At 32.7% G+C, this 21,337-nt stretch overlaps 2 protein-coding genes across 2 annotated transcripts; both read right to left on the bottom strand.

Moving 5' to 3' along the window:
- Positions 1-1,088: 1,088 nt before the first annotated feature.
- Positions 1,089-1,526, bottom strand: LOC130657827 (gremlin-2-like). Its single transcript, XM_057460824.1, has one exon. The coding sequence runs from the start codon at positions 1,524-1,526 to the stop codon at positions 1,089-1,091; it is 438 nt and encodes a 145-aa protein (XP_057316807.1).
- An 8,783-nt stretch (positions 1,527-10,309) lies between these two features.
- Positions 10,310-20,198, bottom strand: LOC130657076 (uncharacterized). Its single transcript, XM_057460042.1, has 3 exons — positions 19,924-20,198; positions 14,101-14,617; positions 10,310-11,890 (listed from the first exon to the last, which is right to left on the bottom strand). Exons 2-3 carry the CDS (start codon positions 14,598-14,600, stop codon positions 10,834-10,836), a joined length of 1,557 nt encoding a protein of 518 aa, XP_057316025.1. The 5' UTR covers positions 14,601-14,617; positions 19,924-20,198; the 3' UTR covers positions 10,310-10,833.
- Between the last annotated feature and the right edge of the window lie 1,139 nt (positions 20,199-21,337).

The following is a 21,337-nucleotide window of genomic DNA, read 5'->3' as shown; positions in this document are numbered from 1 at the left end:
AGCGGCATTCGAATTAACGGACGTCTACTGTATTAACACTTTCTTTAGCGGAGCCTGGATTTAACCATATGCCAGGTTGAGTGTGGAATCAAAGTGTGATTTAAGATATAATTTCATTTTGATTTGTCTGAAATATCTTTACAGCGTTTCCATAGGCATAGCAAGAATCGTTTTGCCAAAATCTTCTTACCTTTTTCATTATTTGCTTAAATTTATAAGTTTACACTCTTCCTAAAATATAAAAATGTATATAAATTTTTTATGCCTCGTGCAATTTTTTTATCAGGTTGGTCTGAAAGCACTCTCTAAAAAGTTTCAAATCATTAACTTCATTTATTTACCAAATTTATTGAACTTTAAAGTTTCCTGAATTAGGCTAAAATTTTCATTTAATACTTGGCTATGCTGGTTAGCCTACTGGCTTTTTATATTTTTTATGGTAACTAAAACATGACACGAATAAGTTAAAACATGCATTTTGTAAAAAAACATTTTCGAAATTTTGTAAAAAGTTATTTGTCCTAGGTAAGGAGGAAATGAATAGCCGCCTCACTAAAAATATTTTTTTAAGCAATAATTATGCAGCACATTCGCGCCAATCAAGTTTCATATTAGACCAGTCATGTTTGTATCGCCGTCCCGATGTCAGAAAAGATGCAAGATGCCCTAAGGATGGGATTGGAGGAGTGTATTTTTTTATAAAATTTTGTATTAGTTTTAACAAGGTAACGCGAATACAATTAAAAATATTTTGTTTCAACAAGTTCCATGCAATATTCTTGTATGCTTTCACAAAATGTAAAAAAATATAGTTAACTGGCGAAGTAAAAAAAAATGATGTTTTTATGTGATAGATATTGATTTCGAGCCAAAGTAATTGGTTACACAAAATGTATTATGGATATGAAATAAACTCAAGAAACTTTTCATGGCCATTTTTTAGTTATATTTGGTTGCTCAATATGATATTAAAGCAGTCAATTTAGTATTTTGTAGTCTTTTTGATGATAAATTTCATAAAAATAACGTTACATATTATTGAAATATCAAAAAAAGACTTGGTCTCTTTCCTATCCTAAAACCCCATTTCAGCCACCACGACATAAAGAGCATTCACATGAATCTATCGCCTGCACTGTTTTCTTTCGAATTGGTTTTATTGAATTCTCATAACATTTTAGATAAACGCTGTGCCAATGATAACTCTTTGGTTTGCAACTTTGACAATACACTGAAGGATTTTGTTTTTTTCCAGAACTAGGTAGGTAGACAGTGCTACATTGACCATAACAATATTTAACTCTTACTGTCTCAGAAATACAATTTTTATGGCTCACAGTAAGATTATAGTCGTATGCTTTGCAGTTATCTGGTCTCATTTCATTTCTTCTTAGAATGACAGTAGCGTTTTGATTCTTGCGGATAATCGAATCTTTAATTTTATTGAGCAACGAGATCGATGTTGTCAATTGGACTGTCCAGATCATTACCAATATTAAGCGAATCATGTTTTTCCCTCTTGCCATTTATGTTGATTTTCTACTTCTACCAGTCCAGAAGGTAACACTCGAATATTGCATGTCTCTTAATAAAAAGTGCTAAAATAGACTTTGTGAATCTTCTAACAATACAATAGCAATACAATAATTTAATATATATCTTTTAAAGATACATATCAATTTTATAATACATTTTCCAGACAGGCAGTGCGTCAGTAAGAGCTTAACAAGACAATAACACGTTCCAGTGGCTCACATATTTACAATACGTCCATATTAATTATGCTAATCTATGCAGGAAGGAGACTTCCTATTCGAAATCACTCTATCTTTTTAATACGACAGTAATTTTGGCTGATTAAAATGCATGTTTAATTAAATGCTTAGTAGTTGTGATTACATATTGTCTGAAATTTCAGATAATATAAAATTACAGTTTTAAAATTTTCGAGTCGAGGGTTATGTATGTTATTATAGATTTTTGAAAGTCTCTTGCCACCTTTTTTTATAAATAAAGATGCATGTTATTATTTTTGTTAACTTAAATTGCCGTCTTTCAAATGACTGAGAACCTATCCTGTAAAAATATGATAATTGATGGCTGTATAATTTTGATTTGTAAACTGGAATATAAAAGGTTTTTGACTACAATAAGCAGGTCCCTATACAACCCTTGCAGTAATCGAATCAAGTTGAAACTTTTCAGATATAGTAAACTTATCTTTTTGAGCACGACAACTAATATTCAATTAATTAATCTTTATACTCAGAAAACGTACAATACGAGAAAGATCTTTTATTCGACGTCATCTGTAGCTAGATCTAAAACATGTATTTGTTGTTATCAATAATAATAGCAGATATTAAAATTTTATGTAAAATGTTCGACATATCCAAATGAATGGAAAAATACATGTATACCATATCATATATACTGCAGTAAAACCGTTTAGTACAACGCCTTTATTGGGACTGTTTGATCATGTCGAAGCATAAATAGTGAAACTTTGAATTCAACCAAGATTTTTTTTTAAAATGTATAACAACATTTCAAGTTCTTCCATTTTCAACAAAAGGAATTCTAAGTTAGCTATATGTTTCAGAGTGGTTGCTATGGACGGGTTTAAATGTTGTCACTTTTAGACGAGCATTTCAGTTAGAGAACACGGTATTTTCGAGAAAAGTCAAAATCAAAAACAAAAAATGAATATGTATGCATTACAAACAGAAAAAATAATAACGTGCTGAAGTTGCCGTGCCGTTAATCTTTTATAATAATAGCCGTATCCTGTTCCTATGCCGTTTTATAGCCGTACTACGGACACTCGAAATGCAATACATAAAAAGGCAGACGAACCCCGTGTTCGCCTATCAAGTGTATTTTATAAGCTTTATGCTTAGATCAAAACGCATATATATCAAAAATATCACGCAATATTTCAAATTGTAATAAAAAAAAGTAAATTAAATATATTTTGTAGTTTTTACTATTCATTTCAGTTTAATCCAGTCAACAACCAACAACTCCAGAAGTGTTTAGAATATAAAATATGCCGTGTAAATAGTACCATCTGCTTTAAAGATGCACTGTTCATTCAAACGTTTTTTTTCTTTGATTGAAGCTTTTTTTTGTTTCTTTTACATTTTTTCTTTCAGATCGATTTGCGCAAATAGATCTGTGTTCCAAGGGATTACATTATCAGTTCTTAGCAATCAACTCATATTAACAGTGCTGTTGATTATTTGTTTCTAAAATTAAAAAAAAGCGTTTAGTCTGGACATTCTAATCTATTGTACGATGAGTTTGATAAAAATCTTGTTTTAAGCCATCTTATAACGATCCAGTATATGCCCTCATAAGCTTGTGTCTCTAAAAAAGTTGTACAGACTTGATCAAACCCGTCTTTTTTGCTTATACAAAAGTGCTATTCCACAAAACGCTACGTGTTATGGCCAGTATTTCGTGCAATTAATTTCTCCTTTTTTTCTAAATTGAGATGGATCTAGGAGGATAGAAATAGGGAAGGGGAACCATCTTATTTCGCAGCTATTGAGATCTCATCAAATTTTGTATTGCTTTTAATAACAATAGTATCATAGGCTCTTCCTGCTCGAGTCTTAAAGTCTTAAAGGCTAAAAATATGATCAAAATCACTTTCTTATAACAAACGGAGCGCGGGAAAAGCTACTAATTGGATGTCAGATTGACCTTCATTGTATTTTTTGTAGCAACCAGGCGTTTTAAATAACTTGAATCTTGGCGCATTATAAACCACATCAGAAGCATTCGTGCGGATGGCTTAAAAATCGCCATTGTGTTGCCTACTGATTAACGAAATACAAACAAACTAGGTATCCCAAAAATGGTCCTTAAATTCACCCATGGAGAACAACATAGAAAATGTGAGACAAAACAAATAAATTTATTAGCAACCAAAAAAGGAGGGAACTTACTGAAATTTACAGGGACTTCACCAAGTTAACTAGACCCCAAATGTTACAATTTCTGCGGCTAGTAAAAGGCATTTGATCGAGTTTTTATTCCTCAATTGCACATGATGAGAACGATGGATCTTGGATGTGTATGTTTTTCAACGTTTTACTTTAGTAAGTTCTAATTCAAACCAAGTTATAATTTGTTCACCCTGGAATTTGATTTCATAGTTAGTGAATCGTTTAAGAAGCATTATTCTAGCTGGCTAACTAGTTTATTAACTGGCTAGCTTTTATATTTTACAAGTCCCAATCCTCTTTTCATAAACAAACCAGTTGCTAAGACTAGGTTCAAAGTTGGGGTAAGCATCTTGCGTAGCAACCTTCAGTTCTTACATCTATGCTATGATCTCTACAAACTTCCCAGCTAAACTATGAGAAATGTCTTCCCAGAAAAAGCATTTACTATGTTTTATAGTGTGATAGTGTGAAAAAAATATTTGCCGGGTAAATTCTAAAAAAGTTAAAAGTTTTCAACTTTCGGAATTCCGTCCAATCCATGAAAATCTTCTGGGTGATGCTGTAAACTTTTTTTTAATGCGCTTGTCCATGTTGGAAATTTTTCTTGTCCGGGAACTATTTTAACAAATGGAGATGTCGGTGGTTTTTACACTTTTGGTAAAAACGTGAAAATTTGACCACCTTTCTAAAAGAGATCAGTATTATTCGATATATTTGCAACACAGTCAGGCTAGGACAAAAACTAAGAAAGCAAGGATTGAAAATTCCATTTTCTTTTGTCCCATCTTTTTATCGCTAATACAAGAGCTTATACAGGCTCTTAAATTTGGGAGCATTTAAGGATTATACGTTTCCAAAATAAAAATGGATTCTACGCTCCATGACTTATCACTTTTTATATACTAATGCTTTCACCATGAAATTTGCAGTATGGAGCAGGAAGCTATTATCTACTTAAAAATCTAAAAATTTTTTTGATTGGAGCAGTTTTGAATTATATATTCCAATTCTAAGAAATATTTAGGGGCTGTTTCATACAGAGATCAAGGCCTGTAACCAAAGTATTTTGTTATTCTGAATAAACTTTTCAAAACTATAGTCTCTTTTCTAAGTAAAAATTCTATTTCCATTTGTTTAGGAGCAACATTAAGCTAAGGCTATCAATTTTGGATGTTTGTTACAGAAGGCTCTAAATGTCGATAAAAATAAAATAATGTTTTCATTTTGGGTCACTTTGAAATAACCACATACATAATACTAATTTTGAGGAGAACTGGAGCGCTTGAGGATTAGCTATTCCATTTTTCTCTACATTTACTTGCCTCGAAAATGAATTATCTAATCCTGGAATGCTTGTGATTCTGAGGATTAAAATGCAAGGATTCAATAGAACAATTGATAATGAGTCGCTCAGCAATATTTGATTCTTAAAAAAAGAGCCTTTTAGGATCAAAACAATCCTCACAATTTCAGTTATTTTAAAAGCTGAAATTTTTTGTATTTTTCGTCAAAGTTTTGAAAATTCTTTTTTTGGATTATAACATCCCAAATTGCTCTTTAACTGATATCATAGGATTTTATAGTTAAATTTGTTAAATTAACGTGTTTTTTTCTCGCTTTAAATAGTTCCATTTAAAAATTGTTCCTTTTATCAATGAATCCAAACTTTCTTTGTGTCATTTATTTGGAGCTTTGACAAGGAATCGCTGATACTTAGCGCCTCTTGATAACTTATACTACTCTATGATAACTATTTATGAAACTTAGATACTTTTTGTAGACTAAGGAAGCCTGAAGTCGATTGAATTAAGATTAAACTTTTGACTTTCTTTTCACTCACTTTAAACTAACTGGATTTTGGAATACTTGATCAAAAAATGCCCTTCGGAAAAAAAAATTAAAATTTAGGTACTAGACTATAAGGAAATAGTATATTCCCCTTCCTAATGGTTGTGTAAGTCTCACAACAGACTGAAACAAAAAATCTTCACTTTTGGAATATTGGATCCTTCTTTGCTCGCAGAAAAATAAATAACATTTGTGCAATCAGTACTTTTTATCTTAAAATGCTCATTTATCTTTAATTTAGGCCAAAAAACTGTTATTGATGAAAAAAAGTTGTTGCGTTTTGGCCAAAAGTGTCAAAATCACTGACAGATCAACCTTTACAATTTTAGAACATATATCTATTCGTTAAAAAATCTACGCATGCAGATTTTTGATTACTAATAATGCTATTCGGAAAAGTTATTCTTTTGCACATAAAGTGATTGTCGATTTTCGCGAAAGTTTTTTAAGCAAAATCCGTCGTAAAATTACAATTGATGCAAAAATTTCGCAATTTTTAAACCTCGCTATCTTTTTAACCTCGCAAATTTTTTTCCCATAGTAACCCGCAAACATTTCTGATCAATATATGATACTAATCCTTGGGTCAAAATTTCAGTCTCGTTGCGAACGACAGTTTCAACGTACAAATTACTATAGAAACTTGATAAACGCATGCACGCTTGTTTCATAAGAACACAGCGCGCAGGTTTTACCAAACTAAGAGCAACCGAGACTAAAATTTTCCATAAAATAACAAGTGAATCGTCTGCTTTGAAACTACAACTTGAATATAACGTTTGTTTAAATAGCCGTTTGTAGCTTATCTTTCTCATTTTTCTGTGGACATTGATCAGCGAATAATGACAAATTTAAAGACCGTGTTACTGTAACTTATTTTCGTAGTAATCGAGGCCAGATACGCATGCCTTATTGTTTACGTAATCTCTTCGATTACGTAGACAATAAGGCTCTTATTTTCGGTTGAACAAAGTGAATAAGAAAATAATTTGATAAACTTTTGAAGTTGCTTTTTAACATTAAGAACGCTATAAGAACTTATCAGACTGTAAAAGGTTCTAAAATATCTCTAGCCAGAGCAGCAATTCTAAAAGAAAAATAGTGCTGAAAATGATAAGACGATAAGAATAATAAGTACAACGACTCCTTTTTTAAATACTTCACAAATGGATTTAAAAGTTAATTAAAATATTTCTAAAGTCATTAAAAAAACTGCTGAATTCTTAGGAATATATTTTATAACCTCGTGCAACTATTATACATTTTATATCTAGTACAAATATGTACTACTAAATAAATAAAAAAAATCACAGAGATAAAACAACAAAATAACTGCTGCTGGGATCGAAAAAAACTTTCTTTTACTGCGCGATTAAATGGGACATCAAAATTAACATAAGACATCGAGACTCGGCTGAGCGTCGTTAAAGTTGGACTGGATAATTCCGAATGCCTCATTAAACATTGGCAGCCGTAATATTGTAAGATGGATTTACAAAGGGATTTTTAACTAATTAACATCTTTCAATATTTGTGTGTAAATACATAGAAATTTAATACAAATTGTTTATCGCGAAAAGTCTTTAAAATCAATTTTCTTCATTTAAAGTTTAAGAAAAAAATCGTCACATCTAACCAATAGTTTTCGACCAAACAAGAACATTATTAGTTGAGACTGAAGAAATTGCATCATTCAAAGAAAAAATTATTTCTCACACAATTTCGCATAAATATCTACACATGATTCACCACTGTTATTAGGAAGATATGCAGTAGGGGTCCAAGTTTCACCATAATGCAATCTCAGCTCTTGTCCTTTGTAAACAGTGTGATTTGTTGCATTGAAGATAAGGTAGGGAGGGTTGGCATTGTAGCCTGAAACAACATATATAATATTCCATAGATGGGTAAAGTTGGTTGTTTTGATCATCTGTAATGACAGCCGCAACATTTCCCACAACATAAAGAGAGACCACGTAATCACATCCCCACTTTGTTGGCGGTGTGTTTTCAATGCACTTTAGACCAGGTCCACCAACATGTACCAATTTTATATCAGTCATTACTGCGTCATGTGGTATTTTAAATGTTCCAAACTGGTTTGCACGTGCTCCGAAGCAGACATTGAGTTTCAATAAAACCCAATCACCTAGAAAAATTTTCATACTAATAATGATTCATCCTTTAGTTTTAGTTTTCTAAATGACTATAACATGTTGGTCCTAAACTGTCATTTTATTTTACTCAATTTAATCGGTGTTTGTGTTCTTTTTCTTTATTTTTCTTTAAACTTTGCCCATTCTTTTCTTTTTTTTTAATTTCACTGTTAGTTTTTCATTTATTTTTTAATTTCGAACGGAAGAAATAATCTTGAAGATACAAACTAGATTTCCCGAATTCTGCTATAGTATACCATCATGCATTTCTATATATTTCGAGCGTATGTACCTTTAAAGTTTCAAAAAAGCAGACCAAGGCTATTAGCACTCGAAAATGAGAAATGAACAAAAAAATGAATAGACTGTAGTTCATCTAACTGACAACCCTTTGTAATACGTCTGGCTTAATAGTTAAAATTCTGCTCTTAGAAAATTTTTTGTTGTATTCTGCAATGATATTCGGTTGGATTGTAAGTTTTAAAAATTTAGATTACTATGTTGTATGCTTTTGTTCGGTATCCCTTACATGGATTTAATGCGAGATTCAATGAATTTTTCCACGGGAATTCGGCTAGTAAAATAATTATTAGAATTAACCTGCTGAATTTCCTTCACAAAATTATAAGTACCTTCTGCACAATAGCTTGTATCGATGTGTCGTGAAAGTAACTGAGCTGAAAACTTGGGCAGTTCGTAATTATATGTACCTATGGATGAAACAATAGGTCTTAATTTCAATTGGTCAGAGGGAGATTTCAATTTACGTAATTTTGGCAAACCTTATATACGAGCTACCGAAAAATCACTAGGATATATTTTAGTTTTTTTTTTATAATTGTCTTAGAAATCGTTGCAAGGCTCGTCCTCTCTTGAAATTCTCTTGTTGCATTAGCATCTAGTTTCTTAAGTTTTTCCACATCATCCAAAATATATTACAACATCTTTGTTTAAAACGATCGATCTGTTTTGTCGTAATTTCTTCAAGATTCCATGTTTCTTTAACGTATTTCTACTGGGTTTGTAATTTCCAACGTAACTATTGGCTAAATGCGACAATTGAGCATTCAACTCTCCACTTTTGTCCTCATTTCGTAAATCATTTTTTTATCAATCTATGAATGACATCAAAGGTTGCGTAGACATCAGTTTTGTTGTAATTTTGTTGTAGTTCGACAGATTCGTAATGACTTCATTATATGTAAACGGTAAACATGTATTTTTGTCAACTTCGTGAGTGCAACGTTTTTCTCACCCCCCTGCACATTACTGTTGACAGCTTTACTCATAGTGTTTATGTTCTTCATTCAAACATCTTGGCTAAGCTTTGCCAACTATTGAATCTGTTTTCCCCATTTTTAGAATTTGATTTTAAAATATATGAGATTTTTAGGGTTTCTATTTTTATATGTTATAAAGATACGTTGTAAACTATTTATATTACTAACAGAAAGTCAAAATAGAATGGCAAAATATGCCTAAAACATTCTGGTCCAATCGTATTTTCGAGATTTAAAATTGTTGATGACGTCACACATTGATCACATCAGCAAGATAATAATTATACTGATTTTTTATCTCATAGTAAAATTGTGCATATAAATATAACTCTATTGGAAGTTATGGACGGCCTTTAGCCCCCCTCCACACTTTTAAGGCCCAAAACAGTCCATACAAAATAGGGTTAACACATCCGTACAGCATGTCGTCGCTTACCTCCAGGTAAATTTCAATGCGCTACTTACCATTAGACAGCCCTTAAAGAGCAGTTTTCAAGAAAACTAACTATTTTATTGCTTGTTAATAAGAAATATTTTGATAACCCGGAATGATACAATACATGTTTGAATAAGTTTGACCCGCTCGTTTAGCTCGGAGTCGCAAACGCCACCTTTTAAACGTCAACTCGTAGTGGTGTGTTTTTCAAATGCAGGTTTCACTATTTAAAGTCAGTGGAAAGTTTTTAAAACAGCTCTCCTTTTTAACGGGTGCTAATAGAAGGCAGTATAGCGACTCTTTTATCAAAATTTGACATTTGTCTCAAAAATGAGGTTAGAAACTTCGTTTGTTTCTTCTTTTGATAAACATTTTTATATACACCACGTTTGGCCGACTTCTAACATGCCGCCATTTTGGAATAGTTGTGTGTCTTGAGGATTTGCTTTTTCGTGATCGTATCCGCTTAAATCAAAAAGCTACATCTTTAATATCGTGCGTCATCACAAGTTGGAAATGGTTAGCATTTTCGCTACCTAAACCACACACTCGTACTTTGCCTCACATCATGCGACTAAATTAAAATGTTTTAAATCATTGGGGGACAAAGGGGATAAAAAAAATTGGATGATGCCATTTAGTCCAAAATTTTTATTCATTTCAAGAAAAAAGAATTAGTTCATTTTCTTTCCTTGGCAACCTGTTTATTTGCAAATCAGTAACGGCAAAAGGTGTGACGTCATCTGAAAACGTTTTCACGGTCTTAAATAATAAAAATAAAAATAACGAAAAACCTTCACGAATAAAGCAGCATATTTTATAAATATAAAAAATCCAGAGTAGGTGAAGTTTCCCAAATTTTCGCAAGCCTGTTTGACCAATAGTTTGCTTAGGTTGCCTTGAAGCGGAAAAGCCTTTTGTTCGTGACATTTCTGCAATAATCTTTGCTATTTTGTTCATTTTAGAAAATAAAACACTGTCCCACTTGATAAGAAAAAGGAAAAAAGGTAAAGTTCAATCAAAAGAAAAGTTCGATGCTGTTATTTGGTAAAAAAATTAGAAAAATCGGGTAAAAATTGTAAAAAGTACAATCCTATCTGTACCTAGAATAATTGTGGAATATATTTAAAAAAGTGAAGTGTAAAATATTAAGTGTCAAGCTAATCTCTTTGCCTTTCTTTTGTGAGAGGTAATTTTTTAGCTTCATTTACAACGTTGACAGTTTTCTGTCCTATTCTTAAAAACAAAGACGGCATTTCTTTTGGTATGAACGTTGTTTGCTTTTCTGCACACACTGCAGTTGATTTTTTCAAAGATGGTGGCTTGTACCCAATCCTCAATAAATCTCGAACCCAAGCTCTGCCCAATCGAACATCACGTGATCCGATTATATCTGCTTTGTACATTTCCTTTAAAATATCATAATGACGGTCGAACATGTCCGCATTCGTTTTGCCTTTCCAATTTAATAAAAGCTTTGTCAAAGGGTTTGTGTTTTTGTACAAATCGTCTTCTTCATAAAAGTCCTTCAAAAAATCATGAGGCGTGCGGTCTTGGTATGCATTGGGCGGGAAATACGCCATATGGCCGCCAATATCCCAGAGTAATCGTTGCGTGATGAAGCTCCTCCATATATCATTGACACGAAATGTGACTGTCTGCGGAAGCAGTAATGCGAAAAATGCATCGTAATGATGGAAGGTATTTTGTGAATTATACGGTACAAATGAGTTGGGTGGTAGTACGACAGGTGGTGCGTCTTTATCAAAGTAAACGACAAACTTTGCCTCGTTATCTTTTCGGGTAAGGCGTTGTATGGCGTCAAGGTCCGGATCACCATCTACCACTCCTTGCTGAACAAGAGGTCGAACACTCTTGCACTTTTTGTAAGTACGCACGGGTTTTTTGTCGATCATATTGAGAGGATATCCACGTGGCCATAGTGTGCTTTGTCCAAAATGTGCAAAACCGTTGTAAAAGTGTTGATTTCCGTCGTACATCAAGTATTCCTTATCAACAGTCATGTCGTCGAATGTAACTTTGCCGCCATATGGATGATTGTCGTCATCGGTGTCGTAGATATACTTCGCACCATGTTGGATAGCATACAAGAATCCCATGTTCTTACGTTGGTATACTCCATATTTTAGATACTTTACAGTTTCAAAGCCAAGTCTCCATTGATCTTTAATGCTCAAAAACACAACTCCATCTAACCTAAAGGTAACAAAGCATCTTATTGCGTTCAAACATTCAAGCTTGCAGTTTAGCAAATAAATGGGCAACTTCTATGTTTACACACCAATCATAACGTGAGTACGTTAAGTATGTTAACTTTTTAATAGAAAATATAACACATATCAAGAAGGGCTTTAAGCATGAAAAAAATTTTTTGTATAATAAATTTCTTCAGCATACTTGTTACAAAAATTCCCTCAAAAAGCTCGCGGTGAGCATGTTAACTTATCTATAACTTTAAATAGAGCTGTGGCCCTATTATTTAGTGCATTGAAAACTTGGTACACATGCCGGTTTAAGACTGTTTGTGTCAGTAAAATAGCCAACATATGAAAGATTAAGGGGAAAACAATTGGTTATTTTAAACATAGGCACATTTCTCTAAGTTCATTTCAAAGAGTTGAACTACGTAAATTTAAAAAAAATATATTTTTAAACGTTTTGTTTAACTAGTCGTTAGCCCGTAGAAAAATCCACGGGTTCGCCTGTCCTTTTTATACCGCATTGCGTGCGTCTCGCTACCTGCGCAGCTAAGCTATCATTTTGCGTGACAGACAGACGGACGGACAGACGGAATACGGCTATTATTAAAGAGACTAGTCGTTGCCCGTGGAAAAATCCACAGGTTCGCCCGTCCTTTATACTTACCCGTCGCAATAAAGTGGATAAAAATATATCGCATTTGGTATTCGTGTTTCCGTAACATCATTTTCTAACTCAGCGGGGTGTCCGCGCAGAGACAGACATACGACGGCTATTATTATAGAGATGTTTTAATGATCTTGAAACACGTGCTTCTCTAAAAATTCATATTCTGTCAAAAGAGGTTTATCTGTGTCTCAGAAAATGGTTAAATTTAGGAATTCAGAAATGTTTATAATTAAATGCAACTTTTATCGAACTGGCCTTACGACATCTCATACCGTGTCTGAAGTCATAACATGTTTCAATAAAGTTACAAATCTAAAACGAACAATGCAATTTTTGGAAATCAAATACCAAAACGGTTTGTAATGCTTTCCTTTCCTATTTTTGTATGTGTACAGTTAGTTACTTGTTAATAAGAAAAAAACACAAAATGGTAAAACATTTTTAAAGCCACACAATAAGGTGTGTCCGAGATGTTTGTATATTTCATGAATAGTGTTAATATCAGCCATCAACCCATCATGTTTATTTGTCTTTTATGATGTCCTGGGTAGCTTTCCTTCGATAAAATAAAATCATGTAATATCTTTAAAAATAATATATAACTGCATAAACATCGCACCTAGCTAGCTAACTTTTAAATATTTACGAATCAATACACTTAAAGATCTACAGATAACCTTAAACCATCCTAAAAGTAGATGAATATGAAATAAATTTTAAGTTTAGGATCAAACCAAATGACCTAAGTTCCTAATTCATAATCCGCTACTTTGATAAGTTCATATTGCGTGAAGTTAGGACATAAATAGCCTATGGAACTGCTTGTGAGGACGAACTTTGCCACCTAGTGTAAATTTTATATTTTAATGAAAAAAGTTACATTTAAAACAGATTAAATTAAACTAGTTTTCTCACCAGTAAATCGGGTATTAATAGTTGTAGTTTTGTTATAACACGAAACGTTTTCACAGTTTTAACGCGAGGGTTGGACGTTTTCTGTGGCAAGTTGAGATAGATGTTGCGTTCAGAGTAATATGAAATACTAATCAAATAATCCGGTTTCATGCAATATGATTTTGTACATTCTTGGTTATACACTTTAATGGGCTAAAAAAGCAAAAATGTAACCCAAAATTTATGATGTACTATCATTAATCATAACTTCACAAGGTACAAGGTTCATGCAATTTGTCAAAGTTAACCAAACTTTTCGGAATTAGAAACTTATGTCATTTGGTTACGAGCTAATTGTTGCCCATGTCAGATTTGTGATTTCTGTTAAGTTTTGGGACCCTAACGTAGATCTTCTCGCAGAGCATGCATGTTAAAACGCGCGGTCAAGTTTTGAACACAAAAAAGCAGCACTTTCGCAATCCATTAGTTTCGGAGAATTCCCGAGTTCGTGCTTTTTACAATTTTGCAAAATGACCAAAAAAGTGCGACCCAATCCAAGAAGAGGAAAAGATTAAATTGAATAAAAATCGACCTTCGTTCTTCTGTTGGCCAAAAAGAAAAAAAAGAAAAAGAGAATTACTTACTTCCAATTTTGGGGTGTTTTTTTATCCCCAACTACAACCAGCTTCCAGCCTGGAATCTTCGCCAACTTTTTAATGTCTTCTGTTGGAGCAAAAATACTTGTCACCACAATCCACTTGTCGTTCATATCTGACGAATCAGGTTGTGGTAACTTTTGAATATCAAATCTATTAAGCTCTAAACCTTCTAATTCGCTTTTTGTTAGATGTTCTTCCTGAGGTTCTTCTCTAGGATGCTCTTCTTTTTGACTCGATTTCAATTCTATTAATTTTCCATTAATTTGACCTAATATTTCTTTTAACTGTTTTTTTACATTGTCTACTTCTTTCCTGCCTTGAGCAGACAACTGCGACATTTTACTTGAAATTTCTTTTAAGAACGGATCGATGCAATGAACTGGCATTGCATTATGATAAACATCTTCATGGTAGAAAAAACTTGCGCAGATGACGATTCCGACGACTGTAACGATTGCAAAAATATAGCGACTTTGTCCATTCATTCCTAATTTTCGTAAAACTGTTTAATGAAAAAAATAATATGAGTTGATTAACAAAAGAAAACTGAAAAGATTATAGATAGTTGCTTAAATAACATAAAATCTCGAATACAGAACTAAATCTTAATGATACAATGAACACAAACTGCAATAGCCCCATGGCTCACATCTCTTCCAATTTAAAAACACTTTTCTTTTAAAACTCAAACAATTGCTTTTATTTTATTGTCTATATAATGTTTTGACACTTGTATTCAACACTCTGTGGAGTGAACTTTTCTTTACATATTAATTTTAGTAAATTGCACTATGAATTTAAGAGTCTTCAAAATAATGGTAGTGTCACGCATATAAAGATAAATCAACTAAAATTAAAAAATTAATAAAACGCAACAATGTATAATTTATTTTAACTTCCATGCATAGTTAATAATCATTGTTTTCTATTAACTATGTTTTAACGCCATATTGGGCCGGCTAAAAGGTTTAGCATGTATGTAGGTATTTATTACCAGTATGAATGTTAACAATAAACCTCAGTTCAATTCATTGGTTGTAGCCAACCCGCACATTTCCCGCCAATTTCAATTAGAAAAGCCGGAGGGATCAGCGGCAAAAAGAGTTGTGTGAAAATCAGATCAAAAAGGTAGCGGAAAAACACACGAGAATGCGTGTTAAGATTTCGCTGAGCAGAGAAGATTATTATAGTTAAACAAGAGTAAAATCAACAAATAATTTATGAAGATTTAGCAGTTAAACTTTGTTTTATTAATTTTATATCTGCCATTGCCGATTAAGTTGGTTTCATTAATAACTCAGGCCAAAAGAATTTTAACCACGCCTCAAATTGCGGAAGTTTATTTGCTTGTTAGCGCTAGTTACCGCTAGTTAGCGCTAGAGTTGGAAACCAAGCTTTAGAGTGCCCGTTAATTAGAGAGAATGCTCTAACTTTTATTGGTCTATCATTCTAGAATCAAAATCATCGGATTATAAGCATAAAGACATATTTAGGTACAACGCACCCACGACCCCAGAGTTTTTTGTCTTTTTTATATAAGAGAAGACAAGGAAAAATACCCTGGTATCGTTGAGTGATTTTGGCCAATATATGGCCAGATCATGCAAACGCGTCATACGTTAATTTATGCGACAAACAAAGACGTAACTTTAGAGGGCAGAATTTATGCTCCAGCAACAGAAAACGTACTAACATATTGTATTGTCTCATGACTAAAATATACAAAAAATTATCTTGTTAACTGCAATAAGCGTCTTTAAAGTTTGAAAAAAGGTGTGTTATTTTATTAGCAGGTTAATTAAATACTTTAATATAGTTAGCTAGCTATGCTAGGTCTCTTTCTGCATAAATTTTTTGTTTTGCTGAACTTAGATAGTTCATTGTTAGATTTCAAATCCAGTTTATGGAAACAGTTTTTATTTTTGCGGCATTTTGAATCCTATAAAAAACAAGCAAGTGTAGAGAAAAGCAGCCTAATTTATGGATATTTTTAGATATCATAAAAGCTTGCTTTAGACATTCTGACATTCTGTTATGTAAAACAGTAGAATCGTTCTGCCCGATCGCCCAATCTGCCCTGTTCTGCCCATCACATAAACAGAACATTTTTGTTCATGTGATGCATACTTAAAATGTTTACCTCACAGGAACAGAATAATTTCTTGTCTATTCTGCTCTAACTTCTCTGCGTTGTGTACGGAGAAGACAAGTAGAACATTATTTAGCCAATCAGGTTATTTCATTTTGTGAGAATCGCGCAAAGTGTGTTTACTTTTTGTATAAAATTGGGCCCAATTTATAAAATAGAAATTACAAGTAGAAAATCTTCTGTTCTGTTCCTGCCCATTCCGTTCCTTGAAAATATTTCTTAAAGTGGAAAATAGCTGTTAAAGCACCCAGTGAAGTGGGCTATAAAAAACTTGAAAACATGTTTTTAGGTTGATTTGATAAATTTGGTAAGTGAAAAAATATTTTCACTTATCATAGTTCCTGACTTTTTGAATTTAGTCGTTTTCAAGGACACACATAAACGATTTTTATCATATCATATATCAATTTTGACAAATATACATGTGCAAAAAACATTATGAGCAATATTCTCATGATTGAAATTGTCAGAAAGGGTCTAAATAAAAATATGTTCCATGCTTGATTGGTGCATCCCAGTTTCCTATTTTCTTATATCGCAGAAAGCTACTCTGTCAATAAGAAACAAATTTCAGTTCAAATGGGTTAACTTTTTAACATAACCGTCTTTTTAAATTGCAAGTGATTTAATTTTACCTGCCTCTAAATATGGTAAAGGTATTTTTGAAATTCATATATTTCTTAGAGATGCGAGGTTCTCCCTTGTCCAAGCTTTATTATATATATTTTTTTCTTAAATAATTCATCGATATAAGTAAATATTTGATAAAGTTTTACAAATACTTACTTTAATTTATTGTTATTGCATTTTACTGAGCAATAAAATCTCTTATACTGTCATAATTTGCAAACGTTGAAAAAGTTGAGCTATTCAATTCAATTTATTTTGCCAGTAACAGGATGTGAAAAATTACAAGTGATAGATATTTATAGTTACTATAATAATCATGGCAGGAGACAATTTATGTAATTACATCAGATGAAAGGTAAATCCTTCAATATCTTTAAGTATTACTGAGCATCTTGTACATGGTCCAGTTAGAATTTCTCTCAACTACAATCTTAGAAAAGATATGTTAGACGAGACAGATAACTTCAAAGTTCGCCGCCACAAGTTTGCGTAGATTGTTTCTATATTACTATCGCCGGTGTCACCGGGAAAAAATACTCCCCTAAATAGCACTCCCCAGTATATATTTCCTAGGTAAAAAGTACTCCCGGGGGTATCTTTTTCCTGGGAAATAAGGACTCTTTTGGGAGAAAAGTACCCCCGGGAGTATTACTTTCCCGGAAAATAAGTACTCCTTTGGGGAAAAGGCACTCCTTTGATATCCTATTATTTTTGAAAATATTTAAACTCCTCGGGGTTAGAAAGTAAATCAGGGAAATATTCTTTATGTATGCCATCAAATGATTTTACCTTATTGATTAGAATTTCTCTAACCCCCTTTCAAATATTTTTTGGAAATCATTTAAACAGTACCCATCTAACAGTTACATTACCATCCCATGTTAACATAATTAGCCGAAAACGTATTACAAATAAATTCAAACCTTCGTTATTTTTTACTTACCGATATATTGGATTTTAACAGAATCGCATTTGGAAATATTTCGTCGAATAGGAATATTACACACATTTAAAATTTTTGAAAATTTCTGAAAATGAAGATGAAATTTGAATATTAAAAAAATGAGCTTTTTTTCTATTGAATTTGAAAATGTTATTTTCATGGTGAAGAAGCTTTGAACAATGCTGAATTCGAGATAGCAATTTATTTTTTACTTTTTTTTCAATTTATCTTTTATCAGATCATCAAAAATTCAACATTAAAATCTATTAAAAAACGGTCCTGTAAATCGTATAAAGCTAAAAAATATAAAGTGTAAAAGTATACATATAAGGATGTAAAAAAAATCAACGGTTAAGCAATGAAACGAAAAGAAAAGAAACAAACTAAGAAAGACGAACGATTCGATATGCATAGGATTTCGTGATACTACATACTACGTACTTATATGATAAACTAAATTAGTTAAAGTTCTTAAATATTTTTCTTTCTTTTGATAAAATTTATTTTTTCTTTTGGTAAAAAAAATCATCAACAAACAAATTTTGGTTCATTAGACCACAAGTCTTCTCATAGAGAGTACCTTTTTCCTAGGAAATAAGTACCCCCTATATAAACTTAGGGAAGTAATTATTTCCCAAAAGGTGTACTTATTACCCTGGAAATAAGTACTTGGGAGTATTTATTACCCTGGGAATAAGTACTGGGGAGTATTTATTACCCTGGAAATAAGTACTGGGGAGTATTTATTACCCTGGAAATAAGTACTGGGGAGTATTTATTACCCTGGAAATAAGTACTGGGGAGTATTTATTACCCTGGAAATAAGTACTGGGGAGTATTTATTACCCTAGGAATAAGTACTGGGGAGTATTTATTACCCTGGAAATAAGTACTGGGGAGTATTTATTACCCTGTGAATAAGTAATGGGGAGTATTTATTACCCTGGAAATAAGTACTGGGGAGTATTTATTACCCTGGGAATAAGTACTGGGGAGTATTTATTACCCTGGAAATAAGTACTGGGGAGTACTTATTACCCTGGAAATAAGTACTGGGGAGTATTTATTACCCTGGGAATAAGTAAATGGGGAGTATTTATTACCCTGGGAATAAGTACTGGGGAGTATTTATTACCCTAGGAATAAGTACTGCGGAGTACTTATTACCCTGGAAATAAGTACTGGGGAGTATTTATTACCCTAGGAATAAGTAATGGGGAGTACTTTTTTTCGGGGAGTACTTATTAACTACCACACCTGGCCTACGTGTGCGCAGAAAGACTCTACAGAGCATTAACCGTTTGACGGAGACACTTTCTTAGCTTGCTGACTCATCGCTGAGGTATTAATCACTTTCTATCGTCGTTATGTTATCTAAATTTCGTGTCATTTTGCACGGGGCAAGAAAACACTTTTAGCATAGATTTTTAAGTACCCAGTTTATAAGTGTAAATGTGGAGTTTCGCTGGAGTTTAAAACTCTTTTTCGATTGATTCTCATGAATCCAGCTACGAATATTATGATCAATTTTTAGAGGAAAAGGTTGAAGACATTTTTAAAAGCTTTCAGAAACTGATGGTAGCATTTGACAAAAGAATTTAAAAAATAATCCCCAAAAAGCCATCTAAACTACGATATACCTTTCCTCCAAGGATATACAAAAGAAAATTCGGATTTATATGTTAAAAGATAATAAAAAATGACGGAAGGAAAATAAAATAAAAGTAGAAGTTGTTTAAAATTGTCAACCATATCTTAGTTGCCATAAACCAGGGTTTCTACGCAGTATCTTCATGTGAAACTTCTCTAGCCAAAATGTTTTCAACAATATCATGAGTGAAAATGAATCAGAAGTACAATAGAAAAGTCACTGGAGTCACACAGCTTATTTTCAGGTGTATTTTTACCTGTATAATAAATTCATCTTTGCGATACATTAGATTAAGCAACCTCGTCACTAGGGCTTTTTGTATCTTTTCTGACCCTCGGATGGCGATACGAACATGTTTGTTATTATCACGGATTTGATTTATTTGTATACACCACAGTTTTCCTACCTTTTTTTAATAAATAACACAGACCTTACCTCCTTCAAAAAACAAGTTAATTGACTTTCGTCGACGCTATGTGGAGCGAGTTAAAATCGCCTGATGGAAGTTACAGTTATTGATAGACAGATATATAAGAAATCGTAAACAAAGTATATTCCAGTTATTCCAAAAAACATATCACAATTCAAAAAAAAAATATCAAATAAATCGGTAATGAATGACAAGTGTCAATGTTTCGTTAATATTCCAACCATCAGTTTACTTGGGAAGAGACGTATATGTATGATAGTGTATGATTCCATAGTTATTATTTCGTTGGCATTTCAAACAAATTTTTCAAACGAATACTTTACACTGCTAAGAACTATAATTTTAAAACTATTAACGTTGCCTTGGTAACATAAAAGAGTTAAAAAAGCAAGTAATTAAAACCAAATAATATTATCTTAAGGCTTGCTCTAATGATAATTGTTTTCTTGACGGCTATACAATGAGCGTCTTCGTCGTCCGTAACATTAGGTTCCAAATGTTATAAAGAGAACTAAGTAATAGTTCACAGTCTTTTTTCTGTGTTACACAACAGCAACGATACATCATCGTTAAACTTATTTTATATACAATATTTATAACTTGTTTTCATCTCTTCATCCAAACAGCGGAGCTAAAAAATCACAAGAGGAGAAGAATCGGCATCTTCGACGAATGCAGAACAGATCATTCGACCATCACGGTTTTTTTCCAGTTGGAAAATAGCAAACGCACTTTAATTTGGGTCATGGAGAACAACTGGTTTTTTAGCCCAGATGGTTGTTAGTACTGTTCACCATATACGGAGTTGGAATTGAAATTACGAACTACTTATGTTGTACGTCCGCGTGTAATACTCCGCCTGTAATACAGAACATCAATCCGCGTGTAATAACTCCCCTTGTAATACAGAACACCAATCCGCGTGGAATACAGAACACCACCGCGTGTAATACTCCGCGTGAATACAGAACACCCGCGTGTAATACTCTGCGTGTAATACTCTGCGTGTAATACTCTGCATGTAATACGGAACACCAATCTGCGTGTAATACAGAACATCTCCCCGTGTAATACAGAACACCAATCCGCGTGTAGTACAGAACAACAACCTTTAACAGAGAAATAGTTTGTTTTTATTGTTACCCATTCCCTATGTTGTATCGTTAATAACAAAAGACAAGAATAAAATAGATTATCATCAACTAAATGGTTTCTACAGTGTTCACATAGGAGAATACTTTAAGGGCAGAACCTTTCGCGGGTAGAAACTTTCGCGTATCAACAAAAAACCGCAAAAATGCACTTTTCCCGAATTACATGTTTTTTAAAACGCATACTACCGTTACCTTCATTAGACTTTTATCTATTTAATAGTCAGAACTACACACGCTGCTGTACGCTACCATCTAATAATCTAAA

This window comes from Hydractinia symbiolongicarpus, chromosome 9 (assembly GCF_029227915.1).
Source record: "Hydractinia symbiolongicarpus strain clone_291-10 chromosome 9, HSymV2.1, whole genome shotgun sequence".
Lineage (NCBI taxonomy): Eukaryota > Metazoa > Cnidaria > Hydrozoa > Anthoathecata > Hydractiniidae > Hydractinia > Hydractinia symbiolongicarpus.
Note: the sequence above shows the minus strand (reverse complement) of the source record. Positions and strands in the feature narration are given on the sequence as shown.